A 24,280-nucleotide genomic window follows, 5' to 3' on the forward strand; every position below is an offset into this window, starting at 1 on the left:
TAGGCGATCGAAATTCTTCCAGGAGATCACTCTGTCCCTATATTTTCTGCAGTACTTACCTTCTGTAAAGGCGATCTCCACCCCAGCCAGGAACAGGAATAAAACCATCTCCTGAAATCTAACAGAATTAGAACACAGTAGGAGCAGAACAAGGCTACACGGCCCCTGGGCCCGCTCCACTACCCACAGGGCCATGACCATTCCGAACCCAGACTCATGTCCAATTTCCTGCCCGCTCCCCGTAACCCTTTATTCTCTTTACTTCTAGGAAACTATCTATTTCTGTTTTAAATTTATTTAATGATGTAGCTTCCACAGCTTTCTGGGGCAGCAAATTCCACAAACCTACCACCCTCTGAGTGAAGAAGTTTCTCCTCATCTCAGTTTTGAATGAGCAGCCCCTTATTTTAAGATTATGCCCCCTAGTTCTAGTTTCACCCATCATTGGGAACATCCTCACCGCATCCACCCGATCAAGCCCCTTCACAATCTTATATGTTTCAATAAGATCGCCTCTCATTCTTCTGAACTCCAATGAGTAGAGTCCCAATCTACTCAACCTCTCCTCATATGACCACCCCCTCATCCCCGGGATTAACCGAGTGAACCTTCTTTGTACTGACTCGAGAGCAAGTATGTCTTTTCTTAAGTATGGACACCAAAACTGTATGCAGTATTCCAGGTGCGGCCTCACCAATACCTTGTACAACTGCAGCAATACCTCCCTGTTTTTATATTCCAACCCCCTAGCAATAAAAGCCAACATTCCATTGGCCTTCTTGATCACTTGCTGCACCTGCATACTAACTTTTTGAGTTTCGTGCACCAGGACCCCCAGATCCCTTTGTACTACAGTACTTTCCAGTTTCTTGCCATTAAGATAATAACTTGCTCTATGATTTTTCCTGCCAAAGTGCATAACCTCACACTTTCCAGTATTGTATTCCATCTGCCAAATCTCTGCCCACTTACTTAGCCTGTCTATGTCCCTTTGCAGGTTTTTTATGTCCTCCTCACTCACTACTTTCCGTCCCATCTTTGTATCATCTGCAAACTTTGATATGTTACACTCGGTCCCCTCCTCCAAATCGTTAATGTAGATTGTAAAGAGTTGGGGACCCAGCATTGACCCCTGCGGAACACCACTAGTTACTGGTTGCCAATCTGAGAATGAACCATTTATCCCAACTCTCTGCTTTCTGTTAGAGAGCCAATCCTCCACCCATGCCAGAATATTACCCCCAATCCCGTGATTTTTTATCTTGAGCAATAATCTTTTGTGTGGCACCTTGTCAAATGCCTTTTGGAAGTCTAAATACACTACGTCCACTGGTTCCCCTTTATCCACCCTGTATGTTACTTCCTCAAAAAACTCAAGCAAATTTGTTAAACATGATTTCCCCTTCATGAAACCATGCTGAGTTTGCCCTATTAAATTATGTTTATCCAAATGTCCCGTTACTATCTCCTTAATAATGGACTCTAACATTTTACCAACCACAGATGTTAGGCTAACAGGTCTATAGTTTCCAGCCTTCTGCCTACTACCCTTTTTAAATAAGGGTGTTACATTAGCAGTTTTCCAATCTGCCGGGACCTTTGCTGAGTCCAGTGAGTTTTGGAAAATTATTACCAATGCATCCACAATCCCTACCGCTACTTCCCTCAAGACCCTGGGATGCAAGCCATCAGGTCCAGGGGATTTATCCGCCTTGAGTCCCATTATTTTACCAAGTACCACTTCCTTAGTGATTTTAATTGTATTTAGTTCCTCCCCCCCTAGAGCCCCCTGTTTGTCCAGTGTTGGGATATTCTTAGTGTCCTCTACTGTAAAGACTGATACAAAATAATTGTTCAGTGTTTTTGCCATCTCCATGTTTCCCACCATTAATTTCCCGGTCTCATCCTCTAAGGGACCAACATTTACTTTAGCCACCCTTTTTCTTTTTATATAACTATAGAAACTTTTACTGTCTGTTTTTATATTTTTTGCTAATTTACTTTCATAATCTATCTTCCCTTTCTTAATCAATCTTTTTGTTATTTTTTGCTGTCTTTTAAAGACTTCCCAATCTTCCATCCTCCCACTAGATTTGGCTACCTTATATGCCCTTGTTTTTAGTCGGATACTATCCTTAATTACTTTACTTAGCCACGGATGGCTATCTTTTCTTTTACACCCTTTTTTCCTCAGTGGAATATATTTTTCTTGGAAGTTGTAAAATAACTCCTTAAATGTACACCACTGGTCATGTACCGTCTTACCCTTTAATCTATTTTCCCAGTCCACTCTAATTAATTCCGCTCTCATACCTTCATAGTCTCCTTTATTTAAGCTCAGCACGCTTGTTTGAGATCCAACCTTCTCACCCTCTAATTGAATATGGAACTCAACCATGTTATGGTCACTCATTCCAAGGGGATCCTTTACTAGGACATTTTTAATTAATCCTGTGTCATTACACAGGACCAAATCTAAGGTTGCTTGCCCCCTGGTCGGTTCAGTTACATACTGCTCAAGAAACCCATCCCTAATACACTCAATGAACTCTTCCTCAAGGCTGCTCTGCCCAATTTGATTTGTCCAGTTAATATGATAATTAAAATCCCCCATAATTATAGCTGTTCCCTTATTACAAGCCTCAACTATTTCCTGATTAATACTCCGTCCAACAGAGTTGCAACTGTTCGGAGGCCTATAGACTACACCCACTAGTGTTTTTTCCCCTTATTATTCCTTACCTCCACCCAAACTGTTTCACTATCCTGCTCCTTTGACCCAATATCATTTCTCTTTATTATAGTGATTCCTTCCTTTATTTGATGTCATTCTTATCGAAGGTCTTCCATTCAATTCTAAAATCACCTAGCTGTTTGGAAGCAGTCATCGTGACTCCTATGTGTTCCAAGTTCAACACAAACACAATGTGATTGCTTGGTGTCATCTATTGAAGTCATATTTTCAAAGTGTTCTGTTGGTACCTTTTACAATATGTAAATCAAAGACACTTCAACTAGGGTGTTTGTTGCATTTCTTAGCTACTTCAATTGGTTGCAAATATAATCGTGTTTCCTGTTTCATTTGATGTTACTTTTATAAAGACACATGATTTTTTAATATTCTGTGATTCTGTTCGGAGTGTTAATTTTTAACCCTTTACTTGGGCATAGCTATTGTGTTGGTTCCAATGTTCAGACATAGAGGAACCTCCAGCCTGCTGTTTCAACAGGGCTATTGTCTCAGTATTAACAATCAATTTCCATTTCAAAAGCTTGTGTGTTGTTTACAACTTTTGTGTTAACACTTCATCATATCTCAAAAGCCTGTGTTCTGTTTGCAACCTGTGTCGTCGAGGCTTTCCAGACTTTTAAACCCAGTTTTCATGTTTTAATAAAGTCAAAATTCCATTCATAGGATGGTGTATCTCTTGGAATATGGCGATTTCCTTTACACTGAGAGAGTGTTGCACTGTTAGAGGTGCCATCTTTCAGATGAGACCTGTCTGCTAAAACTACTTAATTAGCTGTAAAGTGCTTTGGGATGTGAAAGGGGCTATATAAATGCAAGTCTTCTTTATATAGATGCAAGGCTTTCTTTTTCCCACTCCCTGTAGGGAGGAAATGACGTTAAGGTGCCTAACAGAGGCAGCTGCAGGTTTGTCATGACATTCTGCTTCTTTCATTTCTCATCCTGGTAATAGTAATCAAGACTTACTGTTTCCATACAAATATGTACATGCCGTGGGATTTAAGTCTGAAAATATTGGTAACCCTCTCAATTACACAATTTGACTTACTTGATCATTATAAATCAATGGCCCTGGTAATATACTGTACGTTACATGGGATAAGGCAGTTTATTCTCCGACACACCATAGGTAACACCATGGGAGACTCAATGGGTCATAGAGTATATTAAAATTCTTGCACCTAGCGTGCAGACATGGGGCATGAGCAAATTGCCCTTCACACATCCAAAGCGTCTGTCACATTTGTAAAGTTGCAATCAGATAATCGTCATTTAATGAGTGCATCAAACATTCTCAAAGTGCTTCACAGCTAAGGGATTCCTTTGGAGCTATATTCACTATAAGGGAAAACCATGACATCTATTGTCCACAATTGAAGCCTTTTTTGGTTAGTTTTTTTAATGCAAAATTCTAGCCAAATAATTTTGTTCTTGATGTAAATTGTTGCTGTTGTTTCACGCTTGGTGCTTTCTGGCTGTTTCTTTACATTGGATCTTGATTGTATGTGCGCAGCCTCCGACGCCCCCCCCCCCCCCCCCACCCACCAATCTGCACACGTGTAATTGGATCCACCATGAAAAATGTCACAAGATCTGCTAGCAGGGGTAAAAATGGTATGTCACCTGTGTGCATTGAAAACTCATGACGCGTGCTTACTACACTAGCTCGGAATTTCCTCACAGCTCTTCCTTCTCCGGCGCTGTAACTTTGCCAGAAGTGTGTCGGAAGTTCCGTTTACAGAGTAAACCGGGGCCCAGTGATTTGATGACGGCCGTTTTGCAGGCGTAAACCTGGCGTCAAAGCATCCAACATGGCGGGCGGCGTGCACGCGCATATTCCATGGCTGAAGTGCATCACTGCCATATTGGTGTAGGCATCAAAAGAGGTGTCTAAGGCCCACCCCTGAAACAGTTGTTGGCCCTTTGCCGATGCAAATAAGGGGCCTAACATCTGCCTGCTGCCTCCTTTATCCAATTGCTCTGCGTTGGACGCTGCCGGCTGGCTGCATTCAGGAGAATCAGGTCTACATGCAGCCTAGCCAGTGGTCCTTGCAGGCCGCCACCAATAAGTACTTACCTGAATGTGGAGCCAGGAGGTGCAGGAAACCATAAGAGCATGAGGCCTAGATGACTGACTGCCAATGGTGGGGCGAAGAGAGGGGGGATACACAAGGGATCAGAGTATGGGAGGGGGTTTGGGGCTAAAGGAAGATACAGAGATAGGGAATGGTGAGGAAAAGAGGAGAGTTAAACGTGAGGATCAGAAATTTAAAGCTGAGCTGTTGGGCGACTGGGAGATTGAAATAGATTAGCGAGGATAGGTGTGATGGGCGAGTGGGGCTCAGTGCGGTAAAGGGTACGGGCAGTAAAACTTTGGATGAGCTGAACTTTTCGGAGGGTGGAGGAGGGAATGGTGTCCAGGAGAGCATTGGAATAGTTGAGTCCTGAGGTGACAAAGGCATGGATGAGGGTTTCAGTGGCAGGTAGACTGAGGTAAGGGTGGAGGCAGGTGATGCTACAGAGTAGTAGGCGGTCTTTGTGATAGAGAGAATATGGTTGGAAGCTTAGCTCATGATAAAATCGTATGTTGAGATTGTGAACAGTCTGGTTCTGTCTGAGTCAGTGTCCAGGGAGGGGGATGGAATCGGTGGGTAGGGAACAGAATTTATGGCAGGAGCCAAAGACAATGGCTGGATGTCAGTCACGCAGTCTGACAACACAGAGGCAGTGGAGAGGTCGCAACAGGTGGTGCAGGGTGTCGTCTGTATGCATGTAGAAGCCGACCCTATGTCTGCAGATGATGTCAGCAAAGGGTAGATGAGAAAGAGTAGAGGGCCAAAGTTAGATCCTTGGGGGACTCTAGAGGTAATGGTTTGGGGGCTGGAAGAGAAGACATTGCTGGAGAAAATCTGGCGACGATTGGATAGGTAAGACTGGAACAAGGTGAGGACAGTCCCAAGGTGCTGGACAATGGAGAGGTATGTTCAACCGTGTCAAAGACCACAGAGAGGTTGAGGTGGGTGAGGAGGGATAGTTCACCATGGTTACAGCCACAGGGGCTGTCATTTGTGACTTTGGTTCGGGCCGTTTCGGTGCTGTGGCAAGAGCAGAATCCTGATTGGAGATTGAAATATGGCATTGTGGAAAGATGGGCAGAGATGGGAGATGATAACACGCTCCAAAACCTTGGAGAGGAGAGGGAGAATGGTGATGGGGTAATAGTTTGCGGAGAATTTTCAATACTGTCTATTGTGAAGATGCACGTACAGCCATTATGTAGGATTTAATGTGTGTGCAGCAAACATTATGCCAAGAGTTCTTAAACTGCCATGATTTTTTTAATGCTAACCTCTAAAGATACTGAACCTTCTCAATTGGTATAGTTAGCAATAACTGGCAAGATTTAAATAACCTTTGCATCTTTGGTATTTACCGACAGTTCTAAAACCGCATTGAAGTGCCATTTTCTGAACTCTTTCAGAACAGAGATAGGGCTGCTCCGCATTGCCTTCTCATGAATCGTTCCCTTCACTGATGTTTGGCCACATCAGATTTGATCCGATTGAATGATTTTATTTACGTTCAGCAAAGTGGAGCGGGCTGTTTACAATGGATGCCTGTTTTGTTGCTCATGCAAATATTTTCAGTACAGTAGCATGCCTTTTAAGCTTGATGTTGTTCCAACAAAAGCCGATTATATTGATTTTAGTTAATTTCATTGGTTCACTTCAGTTAAAAAAAACAATAAATGTGACGAATTAGATTACTGAGGTTTTGTGTTTGTAATTAATTGTTAAGTTGCCAAATTTCTGATGTAATTGAAATGATTATATTATACTGAATAACATATAATAGATGTAATGTTGAGTTTATTTAGCTCAGACTTCAACCAGCAATGTCCTTGGGGGTGAATTTCCTTGTTCTTTCTGGTACACTTACTATGCAAGAACAGCATTGGATACTATTTTGCAAGGAAATTCAGCTGGAAGTTGTTTCCGCCTGATTTCCGCTTCTCCTGGGTTTTCTCGCGCTGCTGCAGCTCTCCCGCGACCCGCCCATCAAGTCACCATTAGCCTCACCTGAATAGGTCAAAGTGAGAGCCAGTGGCGAAGCAGCTCTGAGCTTCCTCCATTTGGACCACTGCTGCACGCTGATTCTGCCTCCCATCCCCCACACTCTCCACTTGCCTGGATGAGTGCAGCTCCAACAACCCTCGAGAAGCTCGACACCATCCAAGACAAAGCAGCCCACTTGAGTTGCACCCCATCCACCACCTTAAACATTCACTCCCTGCACCACCAGCGCACCGTGGCAGCAGTGTGTACCATCTACAAGATGCACTGCAGCAACTCGCCAAGGCTTCTTCGGCAGCACCTCCCAAACCCGCGACCTCTTCCACCTAGGACAAGGGCAGCAGGTGCATGGGAACACCACCACCTTCAAGTTACCCTCCAAGTCACACACCATCCTGACTTAGAAGTATATCGCCGATTCTTCATCGTCGCTGGGTCAAAATCCTGGAACTCCCTCCCAAACAGCACTGTGGGAGTACCTTCACCACAGGGACAGCAGCAGTTCAAGGCGGCGGCTCACCACCACCTTCTCAAGGGCAATTAGGGATGGGCAATAAATGCTGGCCTTGGCAGCGATACCCACATCCAATAAAAAATGAATTAAAAAAAACACTCTGCAAACTTCAGCTCATCCAAAACTCTGCGGCCTGTATCCCACCCCGCGCGGGATCGCACTCACCCATCAGCCTTGTCCTCACCCGCCTACACTGGACCCCCAATGCCTCACATTTAAAATTTAAAATTCTCATCCTCGTGTTCAAATCCCTTCATGGCGTCACCCCTCCCTATCTTTGTAACCTCCCTCAGTCCTATGTCCTCCCACCAAATGCAACGTTCCTTTCACTGGCCTTCTGTGTATTCCGTTCCTCACTTCGCCTCACTACTCGTGACTGTACCTTCAGCCACCTGGTCCCTATGTTCTAATATTGTCTCCCTAAACCCTTGCACACTTCCACCTCCCTCTCCTCTTTTAAGACTCTCTTCCCATCTCTTTGACCAAGGTGCCCTCCGACTATCTCCTTGGCTTGGTTTCCATGTTCTTTCTTTCACACTTCAATGGAAAACTTTGGGGCTTTTTTCTACATTAAAGGTATAAATGTAAGTTGTCGTCATTGTTTTATTTTCGTTAACTGCTCACCACCCTTTGGTATGATTTTTTTTCAGACTGCTTAATTGGAATGACAGTTTCTCAAAGTACACAATTTTCATTCTTTCAGCTTTTTGCTGTTGAATTGGAGACCCAAGAAATGTTCAGTTCAGTTGCAATCGTACGTGTTGATATAACAGACAGAAACGACAACAGCCCTGTGTTTAACCAGGATTATTTTATACTGGAGGTCCCAGAAGATAGTGCAAATGGCTACAATGTGACTTCCATTACCGTAAGAAACTGCAGTGAGATATTATCGAAAGATATTTTAAAATTGTTTGTGTACAACATGTTCATCCATCTTTTTTATGTTTCCAAAGGCTACAGATGCTGATAGCGCAAATTTTAGCAAGATAACCTATCAACTGCTCGGATCTGAGAGCGTGTAAGTTTCCTAACCTTTAGATGTAGCTGTTCATGGTGACACTGGCCAGTCCAACTCCAATGTCAAATCACCGATGTTGGCAACTTTGTTGCATCCAAAGTGAGGTAAAGTTAATGTAGTGTGAGTATATTGTCATCTCGACATAGTGACCACTTGTTTATGGACAGAGAACCATTTAATAGTCCCAGCAGCTTTGTTATGATTATAAATGTAGCATTATTATTTATATGAATCATCTGCCTACCAAGGCCTGAGCCACCTTTAAATTGTCACCAAATTGTCCATCATTGGATGGTTTGATGGTTTTACCAAACAATGGACTGGGAAATTCCTCGGTGCTGCTCCTGCTCCGCCGCCATTACTTCAACAGGAGAGATGTATAGCAGGCTGCCGATTCGCTGTCACCCGTTTTACATTAACGCACGAGTGTTATTGAGACTGGAGAAGGGTTGGAAGTGGTGTACCATAGTAGGGGTCAGTGCTGAGGTCACTTTTTTTCTCAGCTATTCTAGATGATTTGGTCTTGGACGTAGGGAGCACAATCTTGAGAACTGCTGATGCAGACCCCATCGCTTATAGCGGCACGTTGGTGTTACCGTGATTTGTCCGCTATAAGCGGTGGACGGTAAAACCCTAATAGGATGGCCGAACGTATTGCCCACCACTGATGAAGCCTCTTCACTACTTGATATACCTTAAATAGCTACAGAGACTGGTAGTAATAACTCAAACAGTTGGCTTTTAATAGCTTAGAACTGGACAGAACAGAACACACATGTTAGCCTTCTGACCAGCTTCTCAGAAGTGAACTAGGAGGCGGAGCCAGGGGCGAAGTAACAGATCAGGACAATCAATGGCACAGCAGAGTGGTATACAGTACATCAGCATTCCTGGCCAACCAAGAAAACAGCAGGGTTACAATAGATTACAATAGGAAACTATACACAGGTAGAATAAGGTATATACTTATAAGACTTATTTCACCACATTCACCCCTCCTATAAGTTAAGTCTGACCGGGGGTTTTACAGTTCGTAGTGAGCGACGTAGCGTCGGCCGAGGAACCTCTTGAGGGACTTGCTCAGGTTCCTCCGCCGTCCCGGCGTCTGCTGGGTTTTCCAAAATGACGTTTTGTACGTCTTGTACCTCCGGGCATCCCACCCCCACAGGCGGCGCATCACGGTGCTCCACACCCGCATCTTCGCTAGCAGCATCGCTCTCTCTTCTCCTGCCGGAGCCAGGTCCTTTATTGAAACAGTATCCTCACGTCCATCAGGGTATTGGATATATGCGTACTGAGGATTGGCGTGGAGGAGCTGTACTTCCTCCACTAGGGATCAGTCTTATGACCTCTCACATGTTTTCGTAGCAGTACAGTGTCCGGGGACATCAACCACCCGGGTAGTGAAATACCTGAGGAAGATTTCCTGGGGAAACCGAACATCCTCTCATGAGGAGTAGCATTTGTTGCGGTGCACAGCAGAGACCTTATGGAATGCAGTACATCGGGAAGAACTTCCTGCCAGCGAGAGGTCGGTAGGCCTTTTGATTTTAAAGACAGAACGACTGCCTTCCACACTGTCGCATTCTCCCTCTCAACCTGCCCATTGCCCCAGGGGTTGTAGCTAGTGGTTCTACTAGTAGCAATCCCTTTTGATAGTAAGAACCGGCGTAACTCATCACTCATAAACGATGTCCCTCTGTCGCTATGGATATAGTTGGGCATACCGAACAGACAGAATAAGTTGCAGAGGCTTTTGATTACCGTAGCACTGGTCATGTCCGGGCAGGGAATGGCAAAGGGGAAACGAGAGTATTCGTCTATAACGTTGAGGAAATAGACATTACGATCAACCGATGGGAGAGGACCTTTGAAATGAAGGCTTAGGCGCTCGAATGGCCGAGTTGCCTTGATGAGGTGAGCTTGTTCGGGCCTGTAGAAGCGGGGTTTGCATTCCGCACAAACGCGGCAGGCTCTGGTCATCGTTCGGACCTCCTCAATGGAGTAGGGTAAGTTGCGAGACTTGATGAAGTGATTCAATCGGGTGATTCCTGGGTGGCAGAGTGCGTCGTGGAGACTTTGGAGCTTGTCAGTACTAAGGCTGGCACATACCCCTCGAGATAGGGCATCGGGTGGCTCGTTGAGTGCTCCTGGCCTGTACATAATATCGCAGTCGTAAGTGGACAGTTCTATCCGCCATCTTAGGATCTTGTCATTTTTTATCTTGCCTCTCTGCTTCGTGTTAAACATGAAGGCCACAGACCGCTGGTCAGTGAGGAGTGTGAAACGTTTGCCGGCGAGATAATGTCTCCAATGTCTGACCGCCTCGATAATTGCTTGTGCTTCCTTCTCAGCAGAAGAATGCCTGACTTCAGGACCCTGTAGTGTACGGGAAAAGAAGGCTACCGGTCTCCCGGCCTGGTTGAGGGTTGCAGCCTTCTGACCAGCTTATATACTTATAAGACTTATTTCACCACACTACTGTAAAGAAGTAATGATAAATTTGTACAAAACATTGGTTAGACCACAGTTACAGCACTGTGTGCAGTTTGGGGCACCTCTTTATAGAAAGGACATTAAAGCCATAGAGAGAGTACAAAGTAAATTTATCAGGATGATGCCAGTGATAAGGAGAGACTTGAGCCTTTGGGACTATTTCCACTGGAAGCTGAGAAGGCTAAGAGGAAATTTGATAGAGGCTTTTAAAATTATGCAAGGTTTTGAAAGAGTGAAGCCGGAAGGACTATTTCCTCTGGTTGGGGCGTGAGCATTGAGGGTTTAGTTGCCATTAAGAAAGTGAGGAAAAGGGTTAGAAATTTTTTTTAATGGAGGTTTTTTTAAGCATGGCATACTTTGCCACAGGGAATGGTTGAGGCAGAGACTATTGTATCTTTTAAGGAGAAACTTGGATCAATGTTTGAAGCAGAGGAAGATATAGGACAATGGGGAAATTACAGGGCAACAGGATTAGTTTTGGATTGGTCCAGCAAAGAGCTGAAGCAGACATGATGGGCCAAATGGTCTGTGCTGATGGTTATATTCCACACGAGACTCCTCCCACTCTTAATTGCTTCTTGCCACCCTGCCCCCTATTCCTCTATATCCTTCTCCCTCGTGTGCATGAAACCGCCCCTTAAATGTGTCCATACTCTCTGCTTCAAGCACTCCATGTGACAGCGAGTTTCACATTCTCACCACTCTCTGTGTAAAGAATTTTGTCCTAAGTTCTTTACTTAATCTGTTAGTGGCCATCTTATGTTTATCTGTCGAGGCATCTGATGCACTGCTTCACAAACCTTATGGCATGCTCTATAATGATCCTTGTAGTTCCATGGACATCACTGCATGTGAACTGTACTTCTGTCCATGCCTGGCATAAGAGTGTCATTAGCCAGGGCCAAAAAGGGTAGCATTGGTCTTTGAGGAGTAATCTTTACAGGCTGTTTTCACCTTCAAATAAGGGTGGCACAGATTCTTAGAATGAAAGCATTGTGACTGCTGCCTGGGAAGCAAACATGCACCTGCATGACCCAGAGGTCCTGGTAACCCTGACCAACTGCACCCTTTTCAGTTCAAGTAGGCCCTGGCGTTATGTCTTTGGGCCTAGATGGTTAAATGGGTGCCATCAATTACGCCCCCCCCCCCCCCATGACTTTGTGGAATGTAGCACTGTGATGGAATTGGACAGCGTTGTCATACTGCTGTTGCTAATCAGTGGGAAAGGAGATGAAGATGTTGACCTTGCTGGCCAAAGCAACAGTTACCTGTTTGAAATGTCTATGGACAACAAATTGTCTGACACGGCATAGGTGCATTTAAGGGGAAGCTAGCTATGTACACGATAGGGTTAGATGAAGTAAGGTGGGAGGAGGCTCGTGTGGAGCATAAACGCCAGCATAGAACAGCTGGGCCGAATGGCCTGTTTCTGTGCAATAAATTCTATGTAATTTTATATAATTCTGTTACTGCCTCTATGCTGATCCGCAGCCTACGGGGAGCAGTTCTGCCAGAGCCTGCAAATAGAGTTAGGAACATAATGCTGGGTGTGGCCAATCTCGCTCTGGTGCCAACTGATCTCCCTGGCCTGCATTTTTTGATCTGATATTACTTCAAGCACTAAATTCTGTGGTTGCGTTCTTTAAAAGTCTTCCCAACATGCAAATACAGCTTGTCTTTAATGTTCACATTGTATTGGCAGACTTATTACTGGCCATAATATCCATCCAAACATTGTAAAGTAGAAGGTTTGAATATCAATGTTCTAATTTAAATACATTAAGCATGTATAATGAATATATAGGGTAGAAGTTAGTTATTGTTGCGCTCGTTTTCTGGGTAAAATACAGGGGCAAGAATGACCAATATCGTAAGGGCTATGCCCCGAGCCCCAAGGGCGCCTGCCAAACATCCAACGCCATATTGGCCTTGGATGATTTTCAGGCATCGGGGCGGACACCCAAAACAGGCATTAGGCCCCTTGCCTACGGTAATGAGGGATGTAACGCTTTTTTAGGACCCCTTCGGAAAATCGGGCTGCCCTGAGCGGAGCCGGCGCTGGGCCAGCTCCGCTCCGTTCAGGTTTTGCTGGTGTGGATGCGGCCTAGCGAGCAATCGCCACCAAAAAAGGAAGTAAAGATTCTTTTAATTGTGTAGCCTGGAGGAGCAGGGGTAAGAACATCAGAACATAAGAAATAGGAACAGGAGCAGGCCATTCGGCCCCTCGAGCCTGCTCCGCCATTTAATAAGATCATGGCTGGTCCGATTTTGTCCTCAACTCCACTTTCCTGCACACTCCCCATAACCCTTGACTCCCCTGTTGCTCAAAAATCTGTCTATCTCCGCCTTGAATATATTCAATGACTCAGCCTCCACAGCTCTCTGGGGTAACTTGGAAAACAGTGACAGGATCGGACAAAGTCAACATGGATTTACAAAAGGTAAATCTCCAAGTTTGCAGGCGACACAAAGCTGGGTGGGCATGTGTGCTGTGAGGAGGATGCCGAGAAACTCCAGTATGATTTGGACAGGTTGGGTGATTGGGCAGATGCATGGCAGCTGCAGCATAATGTGGATAAATGTGAGGTTATCCACTTTGGTGGCAAAAACAGGAAGGCAGATTATTATCTGAATGGCAATAGATTGGGAGAAGGGGAAGTGCAATGAGACCTGGGTGTCCTTGTGCACCAGTCGTTGAAGGTAAGTATGCAGGTGCAGCAGGCGGTTAAGAAGGCAAATGGTATGTTGGCCTTCATAGCGAGAGGATTCGAGTACAGGAGCAAGGATGTCTTGCTGCAGTTGTACAGGGCCTTGGTGAGACCACACCTTCAGTATTGTGTGCAGTTTTGGTCGCCTTATCTGAGGAAGGATGTTCTTGCCATGGAGGGAGTGCAGCGAAGATTCACCAAACTGATACTTAGGATGGCAGGAATGACGTATGAGGAGAGATTGAGTCGATTGGGCTTATATTCGCTGGAGTTTCTCATTGAAACTTATAAAATTCTAACAGGACTAGACAGACGAGATGCAGGAAGGATGTTCCCGATGGCGGGGGAGTCCAGAACCAGGGGTCACAGTCTAAGGATAAGGGGTAAGCCATTTAGGACAGAGATGAGGAGGAATTTCTTCACCCAGAGAGTGGTGAACCTGTGGAATTCTCTACCACAGAAGGCAGTTGAGGCCAATTCATTAAATATATTCAAGAAGGAGTTAGATATATTTCTTAAGGCTAAAGGGATCAAGGGATATGGGGAGAAAGCAGGGACAGGGTACTGAATTTGGATGATCAGCCATGATCTCATTGAATGGTGGAGCAGGCTCGAGGGGCCGAATGGCCTACTCCTCCTATGTTCTATGTTTCTATGTAAAGAATTCCAAAGATTCACGACCCTGTGAGAGAAGAAATTCCTCCTCATCTCCGTCTTAAATGCTGTTCCCAGTTCCATAGTGCTCCGACCGGCCATCTTGGTTCGGGCACATGTGTCCAAGCTGTGCCAAGTCTGGACCCACTAACTGGCCCAGACGAATTTCTGTCCAATAACGTTAACACAGGTAGGATCCCAAGTTGCAAAATGGTTCCTTGCACAAAAAGAATGGGAATCCAGCGAGATTAATAATTACTGATTTCAGCCACATCATTTATGTTATTGGAGCTTTTCTCATGCATCAAAATTTGTACCTTACAACAAATTCTGCTAAAATAATTATTTTATGTACAATGGAATAGTTGAATCTGATAAATCTGTCGTTCCAAAAAAAAATCATATATATTGGACAAGAAGTTGAAATTTATTTAATATGTTTTTCTTTTCAAAGCTAATATTCAAAATTTAAACACCAGGAAAAAGTGCTGGGCAATAAATCATAAATCACTTGAGTCAGATAATGATTTATATTTTGCTTTGGTCATGACAGATTGCAGACGTTTGATGTGGACCCACTACTTGGAACGTTCTTTGTGAAAAATAGAACATTCTTGGACAGAGAGAAGAGACAGCAGTTTTTTGTCACACTGCAAGCTCGAGATGGCGGAGGACTTGCAACCAATGTACAGATAGAAGTTTCCATCTCTGATGCAAATGACGAAGTACCTGTTTTCCAAAGAAATGCTTACACTGGATTTATTAAGGAAAATGTCGTTAAGAATATTGTCCAGGTTCAGGTATAAAGAAAATGTTATGAAAAATTTCTATTTTTGTATGGGTCATGATGGGTTTGTGATGGGCAGAATATTTGGAATATTGCAGAACTCTAAATAGTGTCAGTACACTAATGTATGGCACGGACATTTATTACATAGAATATACAGCACAGAAACAGGCCATTTGGCCCAACCAGTCCATGATGGCGTTTATGCTCCACTCGAGCCTCCTCCCATCTTTCCTCATCTAAATCTATCAGCATAACCCTCGATTCCCTTCTCCCTCCTATGCTTATCCAGCCTCCCCTGAACTACATCTATACTATTCGCTTCAACCACTCCCTGTGGTAGCGAGTTCCACATTCTCACCACTCTCTGGGTAAAGAAATTTCTTCTGAATTCCCTATTGGATTTCTTGGTGGCTATCTTATATCAATGGCCTCTAGTTATGCTCTTCCCCACAAGTGGAAACACGCTCTCTGTGTCCACTCTATCAAAACCTTTCATAATTTAAAATACCTCTATTAGGTCACCCCTCAGCCTTCTCTTTTCAAGAGAAAAGAGACCCAGCCTGTTCATCCTTTCCTGAAAGGTATATCCTCGCATTTCTGGTATCATCCTTGTAAATATTTTTTGCATCCTCTCCAGTGCCTCTATATCCTCTTTTATAATATGGTGACCAGAATTGTAGACAGTTCTCCAACAATCTAACCAAAGTTCGATACAAGTTTAGCATAATTTCTCTACTTTTCAATTCTATCCTTCTAGAAATAAATCCTAGTGCTTGTTTTTTTTTATGACCTTATTGACCTGCGTCGCTACTTTTAGTGATTTGTGTATTTGTACTCCAAGATCCCTTTGCTCTTCTACCCCATTTAGATTCTTATCTTCCAAGTAACACGCGACCTCCCTATTTTTGTTATCAAAATGTAATGGCCCAGAAATTCGGGTCGGGGGCTTCCCGCGGGTGCAAGCCCCCGACCTGCACTTACCTACCGCGCCAGCCGTTGAGCTGTGGGCCCCCGTGGAATTGCGATCCTGGGCCTCCTCCAACTGCCGGCGCGCAGTGCTTGCGTATCCCAGGGGCGCAGTTAGTTCGATGCGTCCCCTGGGATCACGTGGGCCATGGAGAGCCAATGGTAGCAGGGAATGCTTCATTCATAAGTTTAACAGGAAGACCTGTCAAACCTATAAATACAATAAGCCCCAAAACATCACTAAATCTTCAAATAATTTTTTTTTTAAATCACATTTTTAAAATAAACTATAAATTACATGAAATAACTATTTTAAACAATAATTTAAATTTTTGAAAAAAGTAATTTTATTTTCTAACGGGGCTAAAAATAAACTTACCTTTAAAGTATTTAAAAATAATAAACCTGCAGAAAAAATGTTTTAAATTAATTCACCACTTACCTTGTTAAAAGCAGGCCTTGCGACTGCTTTTTGCATGTCTAACTTCTGGAGACTTACCTTCCCGGGAAAACCTGCAAAAAAAAACGTAAGTTCGATGCGCACGCGCTGCCTCTCCTGCGCAGGCGTTCCACCTCTTAACCCCTTCTTTCAGGGGAACGGAAGTGCCGGTTTACCGCGCATGCGCAGTGCATGCATGAGACCGGCACTTCCATTGGGCTTACAGATGAGTACCCCATGCGTACTCACCCGTGGAGACCCGAATTTCTGGGCCATCACCTCACATTTATCTATGTTGAAATTAATTTGCCAATTATATGCCCATTCTGCAAGTTTATTAATATCTTCTTGTAATTTGTTGCAGTCCTCCACAGTATTGACTATCCCCCCAATTTGGTGTCATCTGCAAATTTAGAAATTGTGTTTTTGATTCCAAAGTCTAAATCATTAATATAAATTGTGAACAACAGTGGTCCCAGCACTGACCCACGTGGAACACAAGGAGGACACAAATAACCTCCCAAAGATGCCAGGGAACATAGGGTCTGATGAAAGGGTGGAACTGAAAGAAATCAGTATTTGTAGGGAAATGGTGTTAGGAAAATTGATGGGATTGAAGGCCGATAAATCCCCAGGGCCTGATAATCTACATCCCAGGGTACTTAAGGAAGTGGCCCTAGAAATAGTAGATGCATTGCTGGTCATCTTCCAGAACTCGATAGACTCTGGAACAGTACCCATGGATTGGAGGGTAGCTAATGTTACCCCACTATTCAAAAAAGGTGGTAGAGAAAAAGCAGGGAATTATTGGAAGCCTGACATTGGTAGTGGGGAAAATGCTAGAGCCTATTATAAAAGATGTAATAGCAGAGCACTTGGAAAACAGTGACAGGATCAGACAAAGTCAACATGGATTTACAAAAGGTAAATCATGCTTGACTAATCTACTGGAATTTTTTGAGGATGTAACTGGTAAAATAGATAAGGGAGAACCAGTGGATGTGGTGTATTTGGACTTTCAGAAGGCTTTCGATAAGGTCCCACATAAGAGATTAGTGTGCAAAATTAAGGCACATGGGATTGGGGGCAAGGTATTGACTTGGATAGAGAACTGGTTGGCGGGCAGAAAGCAAAGAGTTGGAATAAATGGGTCGTTTTCTGAGTGGCAGGCAGTGACTAGTGGGGTACCGCAAGGATCGGTCCTAGGACCCCAGCTGTTCACAATATATATTAATGATCTGGACGAGGGAATTGGATGTAATATCTCCAAATTTGCAGACGACACAAAGCTGGGTGGGAGGGTAAGCTGTGAGGAGGATGTCGTGAAACTCCAGTACGATTTGGACAGGTTGGGTGATTGGGCAGAAACATGGCAAATGCACTATAATGTGGATAAATGTGAGGTTATCCACTTTGGTGGCAAAAACAGGAAGACAGATTATTATTTGAATGGCAATAGATTGGGAGAAGGGGAAGTGCAAAGAGACCTGGGTGTTCTTGTGCACCAGTCGCTGAAGTTAAGCATGCAGGTGCAGCAGGCGGTTAAGAAGGCAAATGGTATGTTGGCCTTCGTAGCAAGAGGGTTCGAGTACAGGAACAAGGATGTCTTGCTACAGTTGTACAGGACCTTGGTGAGACCACACCTTGAGTATTGTGTGCAGTTTTGGTTGCCTTACCTGAGGAAGGACGTTCTTGCCATGGAAGGAGTGCAGCGAAGATTCACCAGGCTGATACCTGGGATGGCAGGAATGACGTATGAGGAGAGATTGTGTCGATTGGGCTTATACTCACTGGAGTTTAGAAGATTGAGAGGGGATCTCATCAAAACCTATAAAATTCTGTCAGGCCTGGACAGACTAGATGCAGGATGGATGTTTCTGATGGCCGGGGAGTCCAGAACCAGGGGTCATAGTCTAAGGATAAGGGGTAAGCCATTTAGGACTGAAATGAGGAGGAATTTCTTCACCCAGAGAGTGGTGAACCTGTGGAATTCTCTGCCACAGAGGGCGGTGGAGGCCAGTTCATTAAATATATTCAAGAAAGAGTTGGATATAATTCTTAAGGCTAAAGGGATCAAGGGATATGGTGAGAAGGCAGGGACCGGGTACTGAATTTGGATGATCAGCCATGATCTCATTGAATGGCGGAGCAGGCTCGAAGGGCCGAATGGCCTACTCCTGCTCCTATCTTCTATGTTTCTATGTAACACCACTACCCACCTTCTGCCACTCTGAATAGCTACCCTTTACTCCTACTCTCTGCTTCCTTTCTTGAAAGCCAGCTAGATATCCATTCTGCTACTTGTCCCCTGACTGCATTCTCTAACCTTATTCTTTAGTCTATTATGTGGTACCTTATCAAAAACCTTTTGAAAATCTAGATAAATTACATCTACATTACCCTTGTCTATTCTCTATGTTACCTCTTCAAATAATTCAACGAGGTTGGTCAAGCAAGACTTTCCCTTTTGAAATCCATGCTGACTATTCATTATTATATTTTTGGTTTCTAGATGCTCTTCTATATACTCCTTTAGTAGGGATTTCATACATATTTCCTACCACCGACATTAAGCTGACTGGTCTATAGTTCCCTGGACATTTTCTATCTCTTCTTAAATATAGGTATCATATTATTGAAAGCCTGGAAGCTTGCAAACATAGCTTTGCATTCGATTTCCAAACTCTGCCAAAGAGTTTTTATTACATGACACTATGGCGAGGACACAGGCAAATCCCATTACTGCTCTGGAGCAAGTGCTGCCTAGAATTTTATTTATTTATTTAACTGGGGCCAGGGTTCTTGGGCTGGCCGTACTTGAAGATGGTGCAGCTTGGCTGGAATGCCACCAGACCTTTTGTCTGAACAGCCTTTGCATCATTTTGCTCCTTTTAGCTGCATAATGGGATTTGTGGTCATTGCTCTCTCATACTACAGGAAAAACATGGATATGCTAAACAACATCAATAACAAGATTCCTCTCTTAAATATCCTTTGTACTAACCAGGGTGGACAACCTAGTCCCAACCCTCTCCAAGTGCATGCTGTTGAACATCAAATGTACTATAACCTATTTATACTAGAGAATGATTTATGGTTGAGTTAGCTCAGAGCCTTGGGGTGCAATGACCCATGCAATCTACTTCATCAGCACTACAGGCCTTTCAATTCAACTTTATTCACAATAATCTGGACCATAGATAGGTGCGGTTTGGCATACCCCCAGCTCACTCTTCTTGGACAGAGAACTCAGGAACAAACAACAGACATTTCTATGGAAACTGTGTTCTGTCTAATCCATTAAAGATTTCTCCTCTATGTCTTCCTTAAATAAAAAAAATACAAGAATCAACCAGCAGGAAATATTTGAGATGCCAACCATGCTTCTTTGGAAGTAGTAAAAAATTAGTTAACACTTCTGTTAAAATAATCGTAGAAGGAGTTTCACACGAACACAATAATATCCATACATTATGAACCACCCCACAAGGTTAATTTAGGATTTTCTCATTCCCTAAGGGTTGAAATTGGTTTTGGGTAGTTGTGCAAAATTAGTGATAGCAAATCAGCTTTTACACCCCATCTGATTTCTTATCCATTGCATTCCATTATATGCATTGTGTAGGCTGATGTTAACTGTACAGAAACAGGAGGGGTTGGGCTCTTTTATACTGCAGGCACCAGTTTGGGCCTGGTACTGTTCTAGTGCAATGCGAGCTGTCAACATAATGACACTTCTCTATTCTCAGGCAAGGTGAAGCTGCAGAGTACACTCAGATCCAATAACACTTAGCCACTAAATCATCCGGCGAGCCATTAGCCTCCAGTTATACTGCAGCTTCGTCCTCAACCTTTTGACGCAAAACTGATTAGCTAATCAACTTTCATCTTCCAGTAAATATGATTTACAACTGAAGTGCTGCAACTGGTTGACGTTCTTGTGCATTATCATTCCCAGGCTTTTGACCGGGACCAAGAGGACTCCCCAAACAGTAAAATTACGTACAAAATCATTGAAGGAGATCCAGTTAAACATTTTATCATCAATAGTTCCACTGGAGTAATATCTGCGGTCAAACCACTGGACAGGGAGTCCATGGATGCTTCTTTGAATGGAATTATCAATCTGACCATCCAAGCCAAAGACTGTGGTAATCCTGCACGCAGCTCTACAACGCATGTTGCCATCACAGTGGAGGTACGACACGAAACAATAATATTGTTCTCTCTTTTCTAGTAGTGTCATTTTTACGCAGCTTACAAGTGGAATTCCAGTGGCAATGCTCATGGGTAGTCTGGTACATAGAAACATAGAAGGAAGGAGCAGGAGTAGGCCATTCGGCCCCTCCAGCCTGCTCCACCATTCAATGAGATCATGGCTGATCTTCCAAATTCAGTACCCTGTCCCTGCCTTCTCCCCATTTCCCTTGATCCCTTTAGCCTTAAGAAATATATCTAACTCCTTCTTGAATATATTTAATGAATTGGCCTCCACTGCTTTCTGTGGTAGAGAATTCCACAGGTTCACCACTCTCTGGGTGAAGAAATTCCTCCTCATCTCTGTCCTAAATGGCTTACCCCTTATCCTTAGACTGTGACCCCTGGTTCTGGACTCCCCAGCCATCGGGAACATCCTTCCTGCATCTAGTCTGTCTAGTCCTGTTAGAATTTTATAAGTTTCAATGAGATCCCCTCTTATTCTTCTAAACTCCAGTGAGTATAAGCCCAATCGACCCAATCTCTCCTCATACGTCATTCCTGCCATCCCAGGTACCAGTCTGGTGAATCTTCGCTGCACTCCCTCCATGGCAAGAACATCCTTCCTCAGATAAGGCGACCAAAACTGCACACAATACTCAAGATGTGGTCTCACCAAGGCCCTGTACAACTGCAGCAAGACATCCTTGTTCCTGTACTCAAACCCTCTCGCTACGAAGGCCAACATACCATTTGCCTTCTTAACCGCCTGCTGCACCTGCATGCTTACCTTCAGCGACTGGTGCACAAGAACACCCAGGTCTCGTTGCACTTCCCCTTCTCCCAATCTATTGCCGTTCAGATAATATTCTGCCTTCCTGTTTTTGCCACCAAAGTGGATAACCTCACATTTATCCACATTATACTGCATCTGCCATGCTTCTGCCCAATCACCCAACCTGTCCAAATCATACTGGAGTTTCTCGGCATCCTCCTCACAGCACACACGCCCACCCAGCTCTGTGTCGTCTGCAAACTTGGAAATATTACATCCAGTTCCCTCGTCTAGATCATTTATATATATTGTGAATAGCTGGGGTCCTAGGACCGATCCCTGCAGTACCCCACGAGTCACTGCCTGCCACTCAGAAAAAGGCCCGTTTATTCCAACTCTTTGCTTCCTGTCTGCCAACCAGTTCTCTATCCAAGTCAGTACCTTGCCCCCAATCCCATGTGCCTTAACTTTACACGCTAATCTCTTATGCAGGACCTTATCGAAAGCCTTCTGAAAGTCCAAATACACCACATCCACTGGTTCTCCCTTATCTATTCTACCAGTTACATCCTCAAAAAATTCCAGTAGATTAGTCAAGCATGATTTACCTTTTGTAAATCCATGTTGACTTTGTCTGATCCTGTCACTGTTTTCCAAGTGCTCTGCTATTACATCTTTTACAATGGACTCTAGCATTTTCCCCAGTACCGATGTCAGGCTTACCGGTCTGTAATTCCCCATTTTCTCTCTACCACCTTTTTTGAATAGTGGGGTACCTGGAGCACAGTTGTGACATTTAACTGCTAACCTTTGAGGCTGCTGCTCCACTGCCCCTCTGTTCAAATCCAGGTCATTGTAAGTGCTTTTAAATTCCTCAGGTCAATTAACGTTCAGCAAATTTCAGGCTCCGAGATTAAACGAATGGCTTTCTTTCAAGGCTGATTTGCATCTGTAAGAATTTGAAAAATTTTTTTTTTTTTTTTTTTTTTTTTGAAGAGATCTCCCCGGAGACAGTAGAGAAAGTGTTTTTTGATTGGTTCCTGGAAAATAATATGGGCCTTAAATTCCATTTCGGGCCAGGGGCAGAGGAGAGTGGTCAGGTCATTCATGGAAGAAGGAATTTTGGAGAGGAAACAGGTTCCCACTGGGATTCTGCCCCTTTTATGTAGATCATAATTTTCCAGTGAGGAGGAACAGGGCGATGTCTCCGCTGCTCCCTCGCCCTCGCATCGTGGGTGCATGTCTCAGGGAGGTCCCAGGCTTCTCTGGGAATTTCGCCTATTCTGCCATTATAAACCCTGTGGTAAACCACTGTTATACCTGCCTGTGTGGGTGTTTGTATTCCACTGTGTACATGTCTGTACATGCCTCGGCTGACTCCTCCCACGAGTCCAGGTATAAAGGTGACTGCTCCACAGTCCCTCTGTATTCTGGACTGGTCGACCACTCGAGGCACACCTTCATTCTCTTGTTAATAAAAGCCTGTTAGTTACTCGCTTAACCTCAGTCTTTTGAGTAATTGATAGCGCATCAATTTTATTAACAAGAGAATGAAGGTGTGCCTCGAGTGGTCGACCAGTCCATCAAACCCTCAATAGAACGAACTCTCATCATTCATCAGGTATGCGTTGCCGGCACCCGCCATGGTTCCTGCCACCGAGTGCGAGCCCGCTGTTGCCCAGCCATAAAATCCCAGCAATGCAGTAGTGTGACTGCAACTGCAGCACCTGAAGAGACAACTGGGCAGTTAAAGAGGCAGAAGCACCCTGGAGATCTGCACTGCAGCTGCCTTGCAGACACCGAGGGCTACAAGATAATCGGGGACAGAATAAAGGAAGGTGAGGCTGCTACAAGGCCCTCTTTATCCGTTGGGGAACCTCAGGGCCATTCCTGTAGCTTCCCAGGGCCTACCGCTTCCTTCCCCATGCTGGCCCCTGGGAGTGGGGGGGTAACTCAGGTGTTTGTAAGGAAAATTTGTCGAGGATCCACTCCACGCTCCTCTGCTGCCAGTTAAATGTGGCAGGCAGGGAAAGAGCAGCCAGCAGTTTCCCAGTGGGGACAGGAGGAGGGAAATGCAGGTCGGGATAGTGAGGCGGTGACCTCACAAGTTGTCCATCATTTTCTGCTGCTATCCCGCTCAATTTCAGGCATGATTGGGAGGAAAATCTAGGCCACTGAAATTCTCTCTCACTCACACACTGTCTCTCTGACTCTGTGTGTGGCTCTCTGCCCTCTGTATCTCCCGTTTGTCTGTCTTTCTTTCTCCATCCCTCGCCTATCTTTCCCTCTCAGCCAGCTTCTCTTGCAGTCAATCTCTCTCGGCCTCGCTTTTTGAAGTAAAATTAAGAATTTTCTTTTTACTGCCGATATATATATCTCAAGAAAGGTTTTAAAGTTTGACGCTTGAGCTTGTTTGGAAATCGTTTGGAAAAACAAACTCACAATTACTGTTACAGGCTGAAGAAAATTGTTATAGGTCCAAGGCCCAATATTAGGTGCGCTTCAGGTCATACCTTCAGGCACAGGGATTGTTTCCTGCATCCATTGCACTCCCGCTTTTTGAGCGCAAATGAAGTTTTCCCCCATGGAGTGTCAAGTCTACAAAATCCCCTAGACGTCCGTCAACTTCATCATCAGCTATTCCCGGAGCACATTCATGGAGAACATTGTTATATCTTTGGTTTCTTTACGCTAGAAATTTGTGGCTCTCATGTTTCAGACTGCTCTCGTAGATGATCATCAGCATCTTATGTTTTCACTTGTCCAGATATATATTAACTGCCAAACAAATGTATTAATCAATAAAAGAACAAATGAATTGTAACAGTGGTGCAACATATATTTTTACAGTAGCTGTTAAGCTGTGCTAGCTGCTCATGTATCTTAGCATCATAGAAA

The 24,280-nt window shown here is 44.2% G+C and overlaps 1 protein-coding gene across 2 annotated transcripts in view; it reads left to right on the top strand.

The window, feature by feature from the left end:
• Positions 1-24,280, top strand: part of LOC147124066 (cadherin-related family member 2-like) — a 189,510-nt gene that overhangs the window by 73,096 nt on the left and 92,134 nt on the right. For both annotated transcript variants that reach the window (XM_085980586.1, XM_085980646.1), the window contains exons 14-17: positions 8,040-8,204; positions 8,293-8,357; positions 14,769-15,015; positions 20,369-20,608. In XM_085980586.1, coding sequence (XP_085836712.1) covers positions 8,040-8,204; positions 8,293-8,357; positions 14,769-15,015; positions 20,369-20,608 — 717 coding nt within the window. The remainder of the gene's footprint in view (positions 1-8,039; positions 8,205-8,292; positions 8,358-14,768; positions 15,016-20,368; positions 20,609-24,280) is intronic.

Source organism: Somniosus microcephalus, chromosome 1, assembly GCF_052327205.1.
Source record: "Somniosus microcephalus isolate GS21.2 chromosome 1, FLI_Smic_1.0, whole genome shotgun sequence".
Taxonomy (NCBI): domain Eukaryota; kingdom Metazoa; phylum Chordata; class Chondrichthyes; order Squaliformes; family Somniosidae; genus Somniosus; species Somniosus microcephalus.